Source organism: Serinus canaria, chromosome 20 (genome assembly GCF_022539315.1).
Source record: "Serinus canaria isolate serCan28SL12 chromosome 20, serCan2020, whole genome shotgun sequence".
NCBI lineage: Eukaryota > Metazoa > Chordata > Aves > Passeriformes > Fringillidae > Serinus > Serinus canaria.
The window spans coordinates 4183227-4203165 of NC_066333.1; the positions used below are offsets into that span (position 1 = coordinate 4183227).

General features: G+C 50.4%; 1 protein-coding gene across 2 annotated transcripts; it reads right to left on the reverse strand.

Annotated features, from left to right (window-relative positions):
- Window positions 1-281: 281 nt before the first annotated feature.
- SGK2 (serum/glucocorticoid regulated kinase 2) lies at window positions 282-19210 on the reverse strand. 2 transcript variants are annotated; one of them, XM_018917190.3, is made up of 15 exons: window positions 18921-19210; window positions 14986-15137; window positions 9784-9853; window positions 8538-8595; window positions 8060-8109; window positions 7428-7485; window positions 6756-6839; window positions 6318-6449; window positions 5407-5519; window positions 4736-4772; window positions 4098-4184; window positions 2712-2807; window positions 2264-2419; window positions 1809-1898; window positions 282-1621 (listed from the first exon to the last, which is right to left on the reverse strand). In XM_018917190.3, exons 2-15 carry the CDS (start codon window positions 15035-15037, stop codon window positions 1466-1468), a joined length of 1239 nt encoding a protein of 412 aa, XP_018772735.1. In that variant the 5' UTR covers window positions 15038-15137; window positions 18921-19210; the 3' UTR covers window positions 282-1465. The 2 variants fall into 2 exon arrangements, with proteins under 2 accessions (XP_018772735.1, XP_009091196.1); XM_009092948.4 differs by lacking the exons at window positions 14986-15137; window positions 18921-19210 and adding an exon at window positions 11034-11101.
- Between the last annotated feature and the right edge of the window lie 729 nt (window positions 19211-19939).

The following is a 19939-nucleotide window of genomic DNA, read 5'->3' on the forward strand; positions in this document are numbered from 1 at the left end:
TTGTCCAGAGAAGCTGTGGCTGCCCCATCCCTGGAAGGGATATCCAGGTCCAGGCTGGATGAGGTTTGGAGCCGCCTGGAAGAGGAGAATGTGACCCTGCCCCTGGCCTTTAAGATCCTCAACCCTTCCATGATTCTGTAGGTGCTTAAATTAGGGAATTCCTCTTTAATTCAAACCCAGCAGCGTCAGTCACTTTCTGTGTGCAGCCCCGTGCTCTCAGCCCCAGCAGAAGGCAAACAGCCTCCTTCCCCTCCTAGATCCAGGACACCCAGAGAAGCACATGAGTGTTTGCAACTTTAATATAAACCATGTCATATTTCCAATGACTTCAGCATATACAAGATAGAGCCTGATAAAAAAAAAAACCCAAAACACACAGTGATACCAGCACAAGGTTCCCCACAGCACAAGCATCACACAGCTTTTAGAAAGCCCCTTGTTTATTCCCGTGTTGCTCTGAGCCCCCTCTCCTCCCCCCAGCAACAGCACAGAACAGCTTAAAAAAAAGTGGGAAGTGACATTCAATGAATACACTAGCTTTTAAATTAAGGCAGAATAAATAACTGTTCCACATGAGTGATGGGCATTTTCAGGTGAGTGCTGGAGCCTGAAGCGTGGCCACCACTCATTGTTCACTGCCCTGTGCTTGTCACAGTAGTGTTGGTGTGCCTGGGGCAAGTCAAGCACATACTGTGAAAGCACCCCTCACCCCCAACCAGAGTTCAGCTATGAAGTTATTTTTATTTTTCCAAGCAACTCAGTCTCTTTCTCCACCCCTCCTTGATCTGGGATTTTCCTCCTGCACATTGGCTCCTCCATCACAGCCTCGTTGTTGCTTCAGTATCATCCCAATCCTGGGCCAGAAAGATAATCCACTCACTTTGAGGAGGATCAGACTGGCATGAAAGGCCACAATACAGATCTGCAGCTGCTGATGAATAGTTTCTTCACTCAGCCCAGGATGAGCAGCTTGAGTGACAGTTCATGTAAAGGAAGGAAGCCACTGTTCATGGTGGTGTGAAGAGTTTCCTTTTCTGTTGAGGGCTTTGAGAAAGACATTGGGCATAGTTGAGCATAGCTCCATCAAAAAAAATAAAATAAACGTGTCCAGTTACAGGGACATGGCTGTTGATGTGAATGATGGCACATACCTCAACCATAAATATAACCACAGAGTGAATACAATTCTGCCAAGTAGCACAAGACACTCAGGGAAAATCATGGTCAGTGTCCCACTTTCCCCGGGAGGAAAACACTCATTTAAGGAGAAAATCCACCAAACAGCAAAAATTAAGCGCTCTGTTCCATCTCAGCCAGTTAGTGTGTTAGTGCCAATTTCTTTAAACCATGAGCAAAGGACAGTACCAATCCTCTCAAAAGGGGAAAAAAAAAAACAGCAAAAAACCCCAAAACCCCCATAAATCCCATTCATTTAAAATATGGCTTGACAAAGCCTTTGTAAAACTTAAATGTCCTCTTCAGTTGGTGCATATGAAAATCCTAAAAATGCATCTGAGGCACTGGAGCTGCTGGCTGCTAGGTCAGGTGTGCGGGTGATGGAGGCAGAGATAGCTTCCTGGGTGAACTCAGGATCAAAGTGTCTCAGATCAGCTGGGCCAGCCTAAACCAAGGAGCAGACACACACAATCATCGAGGGAACAGTCCCAAAGCAGACCCCTGTGTTCAGACAGCCCAAAAAGATCTGTCACCACTGCATCTGCAGGTCCCAACCCACACCTCAGAACCCTCAGCATCAACATGAGATATTTGGAGAGGATCCCTTCTGTAAAACAGGATTACCCACTTACCACATTGGGGTTGAAGGGAGGAGTAATCCTCTTGTGATATAAATCATCCCAGTTTATTGGGCTGAAGAATACATGGCTCTTTATCTCAAGCTGTACAAAAAGCAGGAAGGAAAAGTCAATTTTCTACCAACCCTCATTTTCCAGCACCTGGTCTCACAGCTTTAAGTGGTTGACTTGAAGTTCCCAATACTCATATCCACAAATCCTTTTACACGAGGGTCCTGGCCCAGGAATCCCCAAAGGGAAATGACCCATCACACACTGGTGTCCTTAGCTGGCCACCTCCCCTCTCCCTTTGGAAATCCAAGTCAACCCCATGTGTCCCTTGTAGGAGGCTGAAGGGACAGACTGTGTGGGAGGGTTTTTCCAAGGCAGTGCTGTTCTGAAAGAAATGCTCAGAATAGAAATTTCCCCATCCATCCTCCCTCCCTCCTGCTCATAGTGAAGGCCACTACAAAGTCTGTTTTGGCACCCAGCCTCCTCTTCTGGTCCTTGTGGAGAAGTCCCTGAAGGATGTCACAAGCTGCCACAGTCTTGGTTCCTTGGATCTGTAGTGGCTTGTGCAGAATGTTGTCATACATCTGAGACACATCCCGGCTGTAAAAAGGAGGCTAATTGGAAAGAGAGGGGAAGCAGGCAGGTAAAAACATGAGCTACCAGAAGGAGCCACACACTGCAGGTCAAAATGAGCTCTGCAGTGAGTAGAAGAGGTAGACCTGCCACACCTCTGCTCAAAAGGGCAGTGGTAGGACTGAACCAGATCATTAATTCAGGATTTAGTTGTCTATCAAGTACCTTGTGAACACCAGACCAACCTCACACCACAGCTTTTGCAAATCAAATTTCCACTATGGAAAGTAAGCCAGCCCATTTCTAAACTTACCAGTCCATTTCCAAACTTACCAGTCCAAAGAGCATTTCATAGAGGACAGCTCCTAGGCACCACCAGTCTACTGTCCTGTCATAGGGCTGCTTCTTTAGCACCTCAGGAGCCAGATACTGGGAAGTCAAAAGGAAATGTTGGAGTCAAATTATAAAGGAAGGGCTTTGCCCTCCTTAGTCCCAAACCTGGCTGCAGCTCAAGATGAACAAATGCATTAAGAATAACACAGATGCTCTTCCTAGTATTATCTAATAAACTCTCCACTTGCTTTGGAGCAATGGGGTTGAGAGACACCTACCAAAGCCCTCAGTGTCCCTGCAGGCTATAGGAGGTTCTCTTCCTTGAGAGGACTTCTACAAGCATTTGATATCTGCCACAATTTAGCCAGCAATCCTGTCCTACTAGGAGACATCACACCTCTGAAAATCTCCTGTATTTTTGAAAAAGCTGCAGTTTTCAGCTCCAGTAAGTCTGTCCAAAGCAGCAAAACTACCAAGAGGCACCATCAAGGAGCAACAGGCAACAATTTGAACAGTCTGCAGAACAGTTTCCCACTGAATTACCTCTGTGTACTATCAGGCTCTGTCTAGAACAGGAAAACATCAACACACACCAAAACTAGAAAACAAAAAAAAAGTTCACACATTCCTGCTTGGTTCATGCTGTGCTGTTGGATAAGTGAAACCTCACTGAAAAATGAGGGAAATTCCTGCCCACTTCTGCTGAGCTTGAAAGCTGAAAGGTGTCATGCTTACAGACCCTTTGCCAAGCTGCCTGGGGAAAGCAGCAGGACAGGTACACTACCTAGGCTGAAGTGCTTCCAAAATCCCCAGGCTCAGTAAGAAGCAGGCAAAAAAGCCTCCAAGAAACCAGACTGGAAATAGGTTTTGCAAAATCCAGTTGGAGTGCACTGGAGGAAAGGCATTTCCTCTCCCCTGAGCAGTGTTTGCATTTCAGGGGGGAGCCTGGTCCCCTCCTCTGCACAGGGCACTCTGCAGCTCCTGCATGCACACCAAGAACACACAGGAGAGCACAGCAAGGTCCTGTGCATGGCAGTACCAGCAGGCTCCTTGTCCTGCACCACTGGGGTCTCAGAGCAGGTAAACATCCTGCTCCCAGGGACAAGGTTGTCTCCACCTCCACAGCTATTTTCACAAGCCTGGTCATTTCCAGGTGCAGGAACCCCTGCCCCAATGGAATATTCATACTCCAAAATTTCCATGTTGTTCCAGGTAGCTGTCCCTGCTGGATAGGGAAGGCCTTATCTGAACTCCAGCTTCAGGCTGACAACCACAGAGAGCCCATAATTTTTTTTTGAGGTGTCACATAAGCCCAAGACCCAGAGCACCAAGTGCCTGAAGGTTTCCAGCCCCAAGGTCTCATCAAAGCCCCAGCACATGCAGTACCTCAGGAGTGCCACAAAAGGTAGAAGTTGTCTCCTCTTGCTCCATTCCTTCTTTGCAGAGTCCAAAGTCTGTCAATACTATGTGTCCCTAAAGAAAAGAGAAAGTTTAGCTTGTCCCACTCTTTGTGGAAAGCAGACAGGATTTCCAAGTATTTGCCTTTGCATTATATCTCATGTGGGTTTTGGTTCCCCACTGCTCACCTGCCTCCCCTCCCTCCCATTATGTTCATCCTATAGCACAGGTACTGGAACCTGTAGAAAAAATGAAGTCTAGATTTCTTCTTATTTTTTATTTGTCTAGAGCTAGATAGCCAAGAAGAGCTCCGGCACTGCTGTGATTTTCTGCTGCTTTATCCCAGAGCCAATTTATGTAACAGTAGCCCCCAGAGCTGCAGCATTGACCTGCACTTCACTACCCTGATCCCCCCACAGGTCAGGTCCCAGCTTCTGGGAATGAGCCCCAAAACCATGCAGGTCAGAGGTCAAGCCCTCTCATCCATCCAGGATCTGCAGTGGGGCAGACAGACAAAATCCATGCCATGCCATCAGCTATAGTCCAGCTTGCAGAGCCACAGCCCTCTGCTTGTGGTCCTGATGTTTTTAAAGCCAGCAGGAAGACAGCCCAAGCTGTGAATATACCTGGCAATCCAAGAGGATGTTCTCGGGCTTTAAGTCCCTGCAAGAAAAAATGCTGTTTGAGCAAATTTGGCCAGATACTTAGAAAACATAGATCTGAAACAGCTTTAGCTAAGAACAGGAGCTAACAAAGCCTCCTAATCCAGATCACCAAGACCTTCCCAAATTGCAGACTCCCATCAGTATACATACATGCAAACATAAATAGGCTGCTTTCCCACAGGATCAGGTGTTAGCCTGCATTTCTATGCATAAATTCTTACTGAGAGATGATTTCTTACTTATTGAGCCAGGTTTATTTTATGTTTTTTTTTTTAACTTAGTGCTCTCAGACTGATACTGGGAAGGGGAAAGAATGGTTTATTGCCCATCAGGTCTTGCAGGGGAAAGTGCTAGCAGCACAGTCTTGTCTGGGCTAGGATGTTCTTCAGCTACTCCAGTCCTGCATTTCACTTCCCCAGTGAATCCCTTTCCCTGCCAGGACAGGCTTGGAGCCCCTGCCTTACCTGTAGATGATGTTTAGGGAATGCAGGTACCCAGTGCCTTACCTGTAGACGATGTTTAGGGAATGCAGGTACCCAGTGCCTCACCTGTAGACGATGTTTAGGGAATGCAGGTACCCAGTGCCTTACCTGTAGATGATGTTTAGGGAATGCAGGTACCCAGTGCCTTACCTGTAGATGATGTTTAGGGAATGCAGGTACCCAATGGCACTGGCCACTTCTGCAGCATAGAACCGGGCCCGGGGCTCCCGGAAACAGCGCTCCCTTTGCAAGTGGAAGAAGAGCTATGGAAAGGTGAGAGGGTTAATCATGTCTCCAAATCAATGAAGGCTAATCTGGAGCAAGGCTGAAAGCCAGCTACATAAGTGAAAAGTGATTTGCAGCAGGTGGCACATTAATAGCATGAAATGTGCCCAAGTCAAGTGAATTTAAGCAATCCAAACACCTTTCTAACAAATAGTTTCATTTTTCCTCCTCATCTTTCATAAAAATTAATTAGTAATTCTCAAACCTCCCATCACCTGCTGACCTGGTTAAGCTCCTAGCTTACTGCAACCCATAGGCTGATTACAGTGGTAGCATGGCCATGAGAAGTGATATGTGCAGAGAGCTGAACATGGAAAGATCCCCAACATGAACTTGATTTGAGCAAGATATCCCCCTTAACAATATCTCCCAGCCAGTTTCAGACAGCACAGAAAGACAGCTGAGAAAAGTAAGCTTCTACATGACAGGAAAAAAATCTAGAAAATTACAATGGCATCACCCCTAAGCACTAGACATGGATCCAGAGCTGACCCACAAGGGGGTTTCCCTGAACTTCACCAATGCCAGTATTTCCCATATTCTCCACAGGATTTTAAAAATGCTTTACTTTGGAAATCATCTGACTCAGGTCATAGCCAGCAAGATCTTGACTCAATTTACAGGTGAGTTATCCTGACAGGTATTCCTGGCTTCTCCTTGTCAAAACAACATTATCCCTCAAGATCATTATCTTCTGACAAGAAATAGTTTTAAATAAAGCAGCATGTTTGTGAAGGACCAAAAAGTATTAAAACAAAGCCTGGCAGTGCACTCACCTCTCCTCCATTTACATAGTCAAGCACAAAGTAAAGCTTCTCAGAGGTCTGGAAGGAGTAGTGGAGTCCCACAAGGAAGGGGTGCTTGACATTTTTCAGGAGCACGTTGCGCTCTGCCATGATGTGGTTTTGCTATCAAGAAGCAGACAAGGCTTTAAGGTTTCAGGCAAGGATCCAACCCAGCCTGCCCTGAGGTCTCACTGATGCTTTCAAAGGAGGTGGAAGCTGGGAGCCCACGAGGGTCATTTCCAGACCCAAAAAGAGAACCACTCCTTCCTATCTGACCTAATTAATCTCTGTTCTTTTGTTCTCATGCACAGGCAAATCCATGTTTAACATCTGAACTGCCTGCCTGAATGCCAGGTACCCCAACTGCATTACCCAGAAAACTCATACCCTGACCACATTTTACAGAAGAGCCCAGCAGAGCAGACATACCTCCTTTTTCTTGAGGATGGTTTTCTTATGCAAGACTTTGATTGCATAAAAAGTCCCATCACACTTGCGTTTGGCCAGGAGAACCTGCAACAGAAGGTCCTGGTCACAGCTGTCTGTCTCACCTTGGTCAGTGTGTCCTCACTAGCTCAAAGCTCTTGTGAGTGATTATACACAGAAAACTACTTCAGAGGGCCAGCTACAGGGTTTTAAAGACCAAGCTCCAGCCCTCTCAATTCCCAGCACCTTTTCATTGCCAGAAGGAAAGCATTCAATATCTCCACATATATCCCCTAGACACCCAAGAGAAAATAGTCTTGGAGCATTTGGTGCTAGTCCCATTTAAAGTGAATCCTGGCTGTCTCCAAGGTTTCTCTGGAGATCTTTTGCTGAACAAGTTTGAAACTTATTTTGAATCAAGCACTGCTCTTTACCATCACCACCCTGAGCATAAAACACCTCACTCTTCAGTCCATAGAGAGATTGAAGGACCTTAAATTTAGAATGAACTGCTAGTAACAGTGTCTCAGGTTTTGTTTAATCTCAGTCCCACTCAGGCCAAACACCTCAGGAGAGGTGCAAGCTAAGAACACAGACAGAAACTCCTTCAGCAGCACATTTTCCCTTCCAAGCTGCCTCCAAACAGCTACAGCCCACCTGCACACACCCACTTACTTTTCCAAAGCTTCCTTTACCAATAACCTTCAGGAAGTCAAAGTCTGTTGGCTTGGCACTGTTGGGCAAGAATGAAGCAAGTTAATGTTTCTGGGAGAGAAACATGCAACAGTAACACCACCATCAAAGCACAGTTCCTGCTTGGAAAAACCAGTGTTTGTGAAAGGGATTAAAGGGCACTGGTGGGTGACCCTCGCTCGCAGGCAGCTCAGGATTCACACCGTGTGTGTCAGGACACCCTGCAGAGCACGAGCAACCCTCAGCAACCAGGGGCTGAAGGCAGCAGCAGTGACAGCACCTGCAAGGATTAAGTGATGCCCTTACAGGGGATACACTTTCTACAGAAAGATACTCAGGAAGCCAGCAGTGACAAGGAAGAGATTCCCTTACTACCTCTCAAAAGAAAAGGGACAAGGGGTTATAGACATGGCAGGAGAGGATGATACACTGACTACCAGCTACAGCTTGGTCTTGGGAGCTGGTGCCTTGGTGGCACATGTGGTGTTAAAGGCCAAGAAATGTAACTGTCCAGACTCCTGCAGACAGCACCCTGTGACACACAGGGACCAGCTGCATTCCCCTACCAAATCTCTTCACACTCCACACCCTACCTGGCTTTGCAGGGAGCTTACTTGGGGTTAGCAGAAGGTCCGAGGTTGATGTTGTCAGTTGGTGTTGAAGGCTAGAGAAAATAACAAGAATTTTAGCCACAAGGACTATGCTGCAGGTTGAGTTTTCCCTTCCTCAGCACAGCAACCCATTGATAAACACCCAGTGGATACTTCAGCAAACATTTAAGGTCTCTTTAGATGGCCTTATGCACATCCAGCACCACAGAGCTGCAGCCTCTCTCTTCCCAAAAACAAGGGGATACATGCACATGCTCTTCCTGTTCCCTAGGAACCTTACTGTCCCCAGACTCTGGGCACATCATGCCTTGTCCACAAGGGCCTCTCTGCTGTTTTTCCCCACCCAGCATCACCCAGAGGACAGGGCAGCAGCAAGTGTCCCAGCAAGTTAACACAGGCTCTCTCCTTGTTTTTCATCTAAAGGCAACATCTCCCTTTGTCCCAAAGGTGAGGATTTGTTTGTTCAGAGCCATGATCTCACCTGGGTGCTTTTGTCTGGGCTCCGGGAGCGATCCATTAAAAAAACAACTCGCTCAGCACTTGGGAAAAGAAGTGGAAGTCAGTGTTGAGTACAAATCCGAGAGAGAAACAGCTTCACACCATTAACTTGCCAGGGATTAGTGCAAACCCCAGTGGGTGCACCTCTCCCATCACAGGAGGGCTCAGCTGAGTTCCCAGCACTGCTACCCCCAAAGGATGGGATACCCACACTCTGGGGGAGGCAGGGAACCATGTGTGCTGACAGGACATTAGGGAAGCAGGGCTCCTGGCTGAACAAGCTTATCTGATATTGGCCTCTGACAGAAAGTGCACAAGCACACGAGGGCCAGCACAGCCCCAGCAGCAACACAGCACCAGGCCAGGAGAAGTCACAGACCCCTCTGCAGGCAGATGCAGCCCCCTCCTCACTGCACAGGGATGCTGCAGCCCAGTGAGAATCCCCACAGGGCAACCAGGAGAGTCCAGCTAGGTCCAGGCACCACGGTCCATGGGGCTGGCAACGCCAGAGGCCACACCCCAGGCCAGGTCAGACCAGGGCAGCTCAGGGATGTTGACATTGCAGGGAAGAGGAGCTGCCATGGCAGCCAGGGCAGGCTTGGTGAGCAGAGCCATTAAAGAGCTCTTGTCTGCCTGGTGCAGCCTTTGCTGGGGCTGGAGAAGCCAGACTTGAACACTTGGTTCAGATCCATCCTGCCTGAGCCACTGAGGATGGGTGAGCCTTGCCTCAGGGCTTCCTCCCTTTGGTTTTAGGGGTTCCTCTGTGCTCTTTGCAAAAGCCAGAATTAAGAAGATAATGTGAACAAAACAGCTTTGCCCCCTTCTCCTCTGCCCCAGAGAGCTTAAACCACCCCCTCCCCCTCAGCCCCACCACAATACATCAAGGTTCTGAAGGCTCTCATCCCCACAGCCACTCTCTGTCCCACCCCTCCCAAAAAAGGGGCCCAAAGACCCCACCAGCCTCCCCACATCTCACCTGTGGGTGCTCCCACTCTCTGCCCCCACACACCACCAGGAACAGACCCCCAGCCATCCCAAAGAAACCCCTCCTGCACAGCCAGGCTGGGCATGGCAGGAGCTGGCAGGCAGCAGCAGATGCTGGCAGCTGTGCCAGGGACTGCCCACATCTGCCCGGTGCCAGCCAGCTCCATCCACCACCCAGCCAGCACAGGGGTTATCAGCTGAGCTGTTAAAGGGCTCCCATCCCACGGGGAGGGGTTCATACTCACTATGAGCAGAGCCTGGAGCCAGAGGCCTTGATGGTTTGTTCTATCCTCTCCCGGCCGTGCCTGATGAGTTCTGTGAGCAAAGTTGGAGCACCGAAGCCGATTAGCTGGCAGCGTGATCACAAGTGCACAGAGGCACATTTGTTCTTCACTGACCTTGCTCTTCTCTCCACAGCCACCCTCCTCCCCCCTCCACTCACATACCAAAATAACCAGGAAATTATAGGAACCAGGACATCTTCCCTCCCAGCCTCACCAGGAGCCCTCAATAGCTCACAGGACAGGGATGAGTACCACAAAACAGACAACCTCTCTGGTGGCCAAGGGGACTCAGGCTGAAGCACCACTGTCAAGCCTTTCTGAGCCACCCCTGTGTCCCCAGGGGGGACAAGGGGAGTGCTCACAAGGATGAGGTTGTGCTGGGATACGTCACACACTTGGCACATCCACTGTCCCTTCCATTCAGGACTCTGTGAGTAATTAGGGACGTGAATGAAACCTTTCAGGCCCTGCAGGAGGTAAGCCAGCACACACACATCACAGCAGTGACTTGCCCAAGGACACATAGCCAGCGCCAGAAGCTGGGATTCCCACCATGGAGCATCCCTGCTGCTCAGCTGTGAAGGCAGTTGCCATCACTCATCATCATCATCACCTCTCCCTTCACAGAGAGGAAGCCCTCAGCCTGATCCCTGCTGCACAGCCTGAGCCAGAGGGAAGCCCAAGGAGTTCAGCCTGTGCAGAGGAGTTCCTTGTTTTGCTCAGGAGCAGATAGCAAAAGTATTTCAAAACTCAGTTTTACTCCTCAGTTCTGCCACTGAAGGGAAAGCCAGAATAAAAACATTCACAGAAATATCAAAACATTCATAGAAATATGTGTTTCCTTCTCCATTTAAAAAGAAGGGGCTTTGTAGATACGAGCAAGCTGGAATAGTTCTTCTACAGACCAAGGAATGGCAGCACCAACTGCCAGAGCAAGCCTCCCTGGGCAAGGATTTTGTAGGACAATGAGTTCTGAGGCAAACAAGCCCATAACAGAACTCTTCCTGCATGGATCTTTGGATCTGCCAGGCAGGGGGTCCTGGAACTCCTGAGAGCCCCTGAGCTGGCCCCACCAGCAAATCTGGGATTTGGGGGCATCTCTGATGAACAGCCAAAAAACTAAGCTGTGAGTTTAGAGTTTCTGAATGAGTAAGAAAGGCAAAACAGGAATTTAAAGCAAAGCCCACAAACCATGCAGAGGGAGAACTTACAACATCAGGCTGGTCTGAGCCCCTGACCTTGTCCATACTCTGCCCTGCAGCAAGTCCAAGATCCTGTCCCAGCTGGCAGTCACCAGCAGGGACAGCATGCAGGCAGCACCCAGACAGATCAAGCCCCATCTCCTCCCACTGGGCATAGTCCTTTCCCTGACAGCCTGGCTCTCCCAGGTCTGCTGAAGGTCATCCAACAGCTGCCCCAGGGCTGTGTCTGCCTCACAGGCTGCTGGGCAGATTCACGGCCACAGCAGAGGGACACCACTGCTGCTGTCTCTGAGCAGACAGCATTCCCTGGAGGATCCAGTCCTGGGAGGAGGCTGGCACAAGGCACACAGGTGTGTGTGGACAAGCCCCAAGCTGCACATGGCAGCAGTAGGGAGAGAAGAGAAGTTCTCACCCCTGCTCAGGAGTCTCTGGCCTGAGCAACCCAACCTAACACCTCACTCCTGCTGGCTGCCTGCAGCTCCATCAGGTGATACAGCCCCCACTTCCTCCAAAGCTGAAGCCCCACAAGCTTGGGTTTGTCCTCAGGGCCACCTTGATGTCTCTGTTCTGTTGCCAGATCCAGGGGAAAAAATGACTCAGGCACAGATGAAGATATCAGAGCTTGGGCATCTTGGAGAGCACATGGGCAAGCCATGGGAACATATCCAGGGCAGGTGGATGTCTTTACAGGATGCAGGACAAGTTCCCAACTTGCTCCAAGGGGCTTGGACAAGCCTATTTTAGCAACCTGCAGCTAGGCATGAGCCCCTTCCAGCCTGCCAGCCCATCCATGCCTCCCTCCACCAGCCCTGTTCTGCTCCACTGCCTCTCTGCTGGAAGTGAAGCCGCTCAACAAGTCCCTGCTGACCAAGGGCAGCCTTTTCCAGCACAGCTTTTTCATTAAAGGGACTTGCTCTGAGGTTAAAGTCTCTGGCACTGAAGTACCAGACCCATTTGTAGGATGTGTATATCCCCAATCCATCACTTCTATTCAGGTTCAGAGCCACCTTCCCCAGCCCAAGTCCACCTTCAAAACCAGGTTAGTTTGTGGTTTAAATCTCACAAGTAGTCAAGCAGGCTTTTCCTTATCACTAACAAACCCTACCCCCCTAAAGCAGAAAGATTTCCTGAGCACACACACTGAACAACAGAACCAGAAATAGGTCACGAAGATACGCTGGAATCCTTGGTTATCCATGCCCGGCTGCATCCCTCCCCGTGCCTGCTGCTGCAGCACGGATGCTCCAGGCACGGCCAGGACCACAGAGAGCACTGGCAAGCAAGTCTAGGAGTTCCCCAATATCACGGGACTGTTACACAGCAGGAACACACACCCCTGCACCCCAATCCCCCCCCCTCAAACACCATTTCACCCCAACTCCCGGCCACAGGCACCCCCCAGGCAGGAAGCACCCACTCAGAAAGCTGCTATTTCCAAGTTGGAGCAGTTTCTGCAGCTCGCTCTCCCCCCATCACACATCCCTCAGTAACATACGTTTGCTTCCCAGCACAGCACGAGCAGGTCCCTGTTCCTCGCACAGTTCTGGCAGTGGTGACCCACATTCCCATGCCAGCCCAGCGTTATTGCTACAAACACATTACTAATGCAAGGCGTACCTTGCACGGAGACACAACCTCACAGCCTCGTCATCTGCGGGCTGCTCCCGCCTCCTCCCCTATGTCACCGCTCTCGGCAGCCTCCCCTGCCTAACCTACATTGCAAACCCCTCCGAGCGAGTCCCTCGTCCCCTCCTGCTCTGGGAAGGGCTGGCTGCCAGCCTGGAGAGGCTGGGACAGCCGGTGATGTTGTGGAGGAAGCTCCGAGTTTGGAGGGGCAGGGGTGAGGGAAGGGCACCCACGGGTTTCACCCAGCACAGGGGCTGCTCTCAGCTTAAGGGGGAGATGCCCCAGTTTCAGCTCAGGGAGGAGGTGGGAAAGAGGATTCCTGCAAACACGTGCTGTTACTGGGGAGAGAAAAAAAGGCTCAAGTTTTCCCCTGCTACAGATCTAAGAGATAGCTGCAAGCTAGTACTGAACTCCACTTTCATCCCCATTGAGACACTACAGCAAGTCCAGGAAGACATTAGGAAAGACTTTAAAGAACTTCTGCATTTCAGGAAGCTTTCTTAGCCAGTCTCTGGAGACCTACTGGCTTGTCCAATTTTTTCCTGAAGACCCAGGGACACTGCAAAACAGAGCAGGAACCCAGCCAAGCATCCCTGGCTCAGGGCAAGCTAGAGACAACCAATCCTGGAAATTTTAGAGAAAAGCTACATGCAGAACTTAAAGAAAACAGCAGGTGGCTAAAGCCTGAAGCACTTTGCAGAAAAATAATTCTATGAAAACAAGTCATCAAACATACCTGGGACCTCATCTCCCACAGGCTGAGGCCTGAAGCAGGGGAAGCAGTCCACAAGCACCGAGCACAGCGACCTCTCACTCCCCATCCCTGCACCAGCCCACCCTGCCTGCCCTGTTAGGCCAGGAGCCCAAAGTTCCTTCCTAAAACCCAGAGGAGAAGAGCTTTGCTTCCTGCAGCAGTTCACTTAGCCCCTAAACACAACCACTCCCAACTCATAGAGTGATCAGGCCACTGCTGGTGCCTCACTGCAGCATTTTAAAGAGAGCAGGAAAAGCTGACCAGCTGCAAGAGATGAAGAAACACCTGCTAGCTGTACCCAAGGAATGAGAGTTTAGGTGGGAGGGAGAGCTTTGGGTGGGAAGGAAGAGGTGCAGGTGGTGTGTGGAAGCAAATTGCAGCCTGGCAGGCAGCTCAGGTGTTCTGAATAATTTTTTATAAGTCAGCTGGAAATTTGTCCTCTGTCCAGTGGTTTGGAGGAAGGTCAAAACTGGCAATTGGTTCAGGTCAAACCCTGAAGAAGCTGATTTTACAGAGTCCTGGGGACCCTGGAGGGCTGCAGCCAGGGCAGCCAAGTGGTGCTTTGCAGCACTGCTAAGTGCAAACATAAACACATGGGGAGCCTGGTGATTTGAGAGACGAGAGACTGAGCTCTGAGCAAAAGGAGATCTGGGAGAAGGGCTGATGTCTTCCCTCTCTTCATTAAAATTAAAGCAGTTGCTTTTTGCTTCCATTGTGGTTTCCTATTGAAATCTCCCTGTGTGCAGCTGCAGCAGCAGGAAAGCAGCTTCTGGAGCAATTTCAGTGGTGGGTGCGAGGAGGTAAAAGCCAGGCTGTGGCAGCATTCCCTGTGGGAAGCAGAAGGGCTTCCACCGTGGGTTGGGTCCCTCACCCAGACTGCAACTGCCAGGGGGAGATCATCAGGAGGGAGGGGAACCAGCATTTTGCTTGAAATATTACCTTCTTTCAGGTCAAAAGCTGACTTTTTTGCTCAGCCTATTCTGAAGCTATCAGCATTGACATCCTTTAAGAAGACCTCTTGTTTTTCTTTTCTCCAGCTTTGCCTCCACTTGCATTGAAATGGTCAAATTTCAGAATAATTTTGTCAGTTAACTTACATTTTCTAGTCAGTGCCTCCTGCTTTTGTTTCTTTAATGGAAATCTCAGTGTTACCAACAAAATCTACTTGATTTTAATTTCTATGGAAAAAGGAATCTTTAATTAAAAACCTCTTTTCTAGTTAAAGAAGAGAAAGCAGGAAGATCCTATAAGGAAAATTTTAACACCTAATGGGATGACAGCTAGTGATGGACAATGTGATGTTGGGTCAGTTTTGTCCATCCTACCCCCTCTGTGAGGATCACTGACCCTCCAGGGCTGGGTGTCACTCAGGGCCAGGTGTGCAAAGGTGGGCAAAGCTGCCACCTCTGTGTGTCCCATTCCAGCCAGGCTCCCTGCAGCCCTTGCTGGGCAGGCTGAGCTCGGCTGGAGCCCACCAGGAAGGCTCTGCAGCCCAACACTTGTAGGAGACCATGGGGAAGCCTTCTCCATGCCCTCACTGTTCCCAGGGCTCAGTGCCACTGTGCCACCCAGCAGCATTACCTTTTGTCTTGCCCAGGGCAGTGGAGGAGGGCTCCATCCCAGCCACGAACATAAGCCAGCCAAAATAATCTCCTCTCCTTGCAGCTGGGGCAGGAATTCAGCTGCTGGCTCTGGGTGTCCTCAGGAAGCAGAGCATGCAGATGTTCCTCTGTCTGCAAAGGTGAAGGGCACAGGAGTGAGAGCACAGACGAGTCCTTGGGTGTAGCACTGGCTACCTGCCAGCCAGGCACAGCTCTGGGACACAGGGACAGCTCCTGACCCTCGTCTGGACAGCACCCACCCAGTCTGGTGGTGATTACTGGGGGGCTCTGCCACCACCCCAGTGACAAAGCACTTTGGGACTGGCAGACAGAGGGAATGGAAGAGAGCTCAGAGGTTTGGCTCCTGTAACACAGAAGAAATTTACCCAAAACCTGGTAAATTCATGTATTTCTGCTGTTGGGAAAGAATTTGGGGTTTAGGTGCTTTTGAGGAGCTGAAACCTAGTTCACCCTACCTGCACCCAGGGTGATAGCCCTGACACCAGTGGCTCCCTGGCACAGGAGCAAACATTCCCTGGAAGCACAGGGACACATGGCCCATGGGTGAACCCCACTGCAGGTCAGGTCCTCCTCAGAAATTCAACATCAGACATCACCAGACACTTGGGGCAGCTGCAAAGGGCTCTGCCTGTGGAGCCCTGTGACTCCCCCTGGAGAGGGTGAGCAGTTGTCACCATGATGACATGAGTGGGACAGGCAGGTGTGAGCAGGGTTGGCCTCCTGCCCTCCCCATGTGTAAGAGGTGAGGCTTTGCCCTTGCCCTGTCCTGTGTGCCCACAGCCAGTCCCCTCCTGCAGCAGCTCTTGTCCCCTACCCACCATTGCCCGTGCCCATGGCAGGACACATCAGTGCCACACTGAAGGGACTTCTGAGAGTGGGAGCACTTAGGGCATGCACATCACACAGGCACGTGTCCCTGCAGGTGCCAGCAGGGTAACCATGCCCCCTTACAGCAGCACTGACCTTGGCTCATTCCCCTGCCCGGAACTCACACACTCCTGGACAAAATTAAACAATTCTGGTGGAGCTGGAGAGCTGCTGATGTCAGGGCTGGGTTTTGCCAGCATTGCTGCTCCTCTGTGCCTGGCTGCTGCTTCCCTGTCCTTCAGAGAAAACATCTGTGCCAGGAAAACCTCTGGCTGGACCTGAGTTCAAAGGTGAGGAGCAGATCTTGGGCAATTTAACCCCTTCTGTGCACACCTCCTGCCTGGACCTGGCCAGACCATGAGGGAAACAAACTCTGGCCACAGAGAGGGAGCTTATTCAGATGTACTGGCACAGCTCAGAGCCTCCAGACATTGTCTATTCTTGGAAACATTTTCTTTCCTCCCAAGAGAGGGAAGCTGCCTTGCTCTTCCCCAAGCCCTGTAAGGGGTCAAGGGCTGTGTGGTCCTTCCATGGCTGAGTTGGATCCCTGCAGGAAGGACCAGCCCAGCAAAGCCACATTTGCAGCTTCACCAGGACCGGACACACCCAGTGGAGACAACAGGTCCAGCCCATTGTCTCTACACACAGAGAAGTACCCTCTGTCTCTCTCTTACTCTATTTTATATGCTATTTAACAGGGGAAGATAATCCTAATCTCCCTGTCTAGCAATATCCATAACCATAACCATAAAAGTGTCACTGAAGTGGAACCACACAGTCCTGAGCAATTGGAATTGCAGGGAAAGTCCAGATAAGGCTAAAAACAAATACTTCTCTAGAGAGCACAAAGCAAGAGGATGTGGATCTGCAGGGAAAGGTGACCTAAAATATTTGGTTATTCAGGTATCTCTACTGAGTAAGAGCTAAGATTGGGATGGGATGGGATGGGATGGGATGGGATGGGATGGGATGGGATGGGATGGGATGGGATGGGATGGGATGGGATGGATGGGATGGGATGGGATGGGATGGGATGGGATGGGATGGGATGGGATGGGATGGGATGGGATGGGATGGGATGGGATGGGATGGGATGGGATGGGATGGGATGGGATGGGATGGGATGGGATGGGATGGGATGGGATGGGATGTTCTTTAAAAGCTCAGAGGCTATTTGTTCCTTTTATGAGGATCCCTGAAAGAATAAATAGATTATTGGGGACCATTGCAGCTCTTTAAAATATTTCTTTTTTTTTTTCCCTCTACATTTTTCTTTCACTTCAAAAAGCAGGATGCTGCCTGAGGCTTTGACTTTGATTTTGCCAAGGAATCCCACACAAGTGCTGGGATATTTTCCTAAGTTTTGAGAAAAGGAGATAAGAGGAGGCCACTGGAGATCAAGTTTTGATTCCAAAGGACAGCTAAGGTGTGTTTGAGCAATTTTTGCCACTTTTTGTGCCTCTGTTTCTGTAAATATGAGTCTAGCAGAATCTTACTGATCTCTTGTAAAGCCTTTACATTTTCTGTGGTTATTTTTCCATTAAATTAGGTGGCTGGGACTTCTTTTTCTCCCAAGTGCTTTTCAAGTGTAGGCACAGTCTCAGTGAATAAATAACACACCATTGGAAGCCATCTGACTGTAAGTGACCCTTCCTGGCCAACCTTGTCCTTGTAAAAAGTCCAACTGTCCTTGCTGCTTGCTGTCCCCTCTTCTCCTTCCCAGCAGCATTTCAGGACACATTACAGCCTGTTCTTGAGGGCCTTAAAAAAACCAAACCAAACCAAACCAAATAAAACAAAACAAGAAGAAAAAAACCACAAACCAAAAAAACCACAAACCCCAAACCCTGTTTTTTGGGGTGAATACCTCTTTTCCTCTGCAGCACAGGTCAGTGTGACACAGGGCCACCACCCTAGCTCAAGTCCCAGATGTGCTCACCTGGTGGGCACAAGGGCAGAGGGGCAGTTTCCTGGCTGGATTGAGCAAGGCTTAGCAGCTCAGAAGTGGCTCTGAGAGCTGCACTGCCCAAGCCCAGGCCCCTGGCTGCTGGCACAGCACTGGCTTCAACAGGAGCAGCTGCAGGTACAGCAGCTGCTGTCCCTGGGAATGCCTCCCCTCTGCCTGCTCCACCCCAGCTCCCTGCCTGGAATCCATGTTTTCAACCCTTTCCACCCATGTGCAAATCCTGGGAAGCAACTGGAGCTGGCACAGCCAGAGTCTGTCTCCAGCAGAGTTCTACACACAGCATCCAGTGAGCAGCCCAGTCCAAGCTGGGCTCAAGGCATTGCCAGGACCTGTGAGCCCTTGTGCAAGAGCAGCAGAGCTGTGCTGAAATGTGCCAAGCCCAGCTCTGTTCCCCTGATCTGGAACCAAGCAGGAACAGCCCTCCCTGTCCTGCCAGAGAGGGGTTTGGGAATGCTCTGTTAGAAACCTGCTGGACACCTCTGAGCTTCACCAGGCCCAGCCTCAGACTCTCACTGCCCAGGACACCACAGAAGCCAACACAACCTGAAATTCCTGGTATAAACTTCACCCTTCTGGTGCTGGTTGTAAATCCCAGTGGAGCCCAAGGCTCCTTTCCATGTGCAGGTGGCCCAGGACCAAGGGGATGCACAGCTGGTCTCTGCTGAAATTACCCAGATCAGGAGCACTCATGGGTGCTGCCCACAGGAGCTCACCCAGCTGAGGGACAAGCAGGGTGATGGAAGTTCTTTTGATGGAAGATTCCTGGGGGAGGCAGAGTTAATGCCAGACATTTTCCCAGCTATTTTGCAGAGGCAGCAAGGAGGCTGCTCATCTCCTCTCTGGACTTCTCCACATCTGGAAAACAACCCCACTGCTGGAACTCAACCCCCCTCCACTTCCCGCTGCTGGCACTGGGGAGCAGCTCTTCCACAGGCCAGCCAGGTTCCTGACAGCAAGGGACAAGTCCTTCACAAAACCCTCTGCTGCTCCCAAAGGGCTTCAGGAACTCCTTAAAAGAAGGGAAAGTCTCAATCATCCCAGAGAAAGCAAAGGGGCATTACCTGCAGGCAGGGCTCCTGGGATCCAGCAGCAGGGCTGGCGGGCACTGCCACACTCTCACCGTGGGAAGCAGCTTGTGCCTCTCTCCCTCCCGTTGTTTTTATTTTGGCAATGCAGTCTGAAGGTCGAAGAAAAAGTCCGAAGGAGTGGCTTGTGGCAGGCAGTAAATTATTACCCTGGACCGCTCTCTGAGGGGACCAAGGCACAGGGAGCTGGGGTGGGAGAGGAAAATCCCTCTTGGGGGGATTAGAGGGCAGCTCGCTGGCAGGGAAGTGCAAAGGGTCAGAACAAAGTGCTCTGTTTGCCGGAGGCTCTGCTGGGTCACATGCTGGCTCCCAGCAGAAGTAATGAGGCATGGGTCACCTCCCAAACTGCAGCAAGACCTCCTGGCAGTGGACATGACCTGCTGCCAATCCCTCAGAAGGAGCTGGGTGAGAGGGAGCCTTGCCCTCTGGCAGCACTGAGGGGCAAGAAATCCAGGGACTTTTACATGTCTGATCTGTGCAGGTGTGGCAGTCCTACAACCTCCCTTCTGCCCCCTGTGTGTCCCCTGCTCTGTGGATCCTGGGTCATTCATACAGAGGAAGAACCACCTGAGAATCCAAGGGGGGACCATGGGCACATCAGAACTGAGCCCAGAGGAGCACTCTTGGAGCCAAAATCCACTGCCCTCCATGCCCTCCCAATTTGCTCCATTCCTCTTGCTTCTCCTCTGCAGGAGCCCAGCACCAGCGGTCACACATCCCTGAGAGGGGACCTAAACAAGAGTCTGACAGGTGAGTGTCTTGGTGGAGTCACTGGTGGAGCCTCCAGCTCCTCACCTGAAACACAAACTCCAAAGATGTACAAAATCACTTGATGGAGAACATTGATGCCACCATCAAAATAGCATTTTCTGAAATAGCCTGGAATATGTGATATGGAGTGTCCAAACTTCATGAGGCTGAGATATCCAGCTGCCACCACAGGCAAGGTCTCTGGCTCCATGTGTGAGGAGGAAGCAGAGCCATACCTGCCCTCT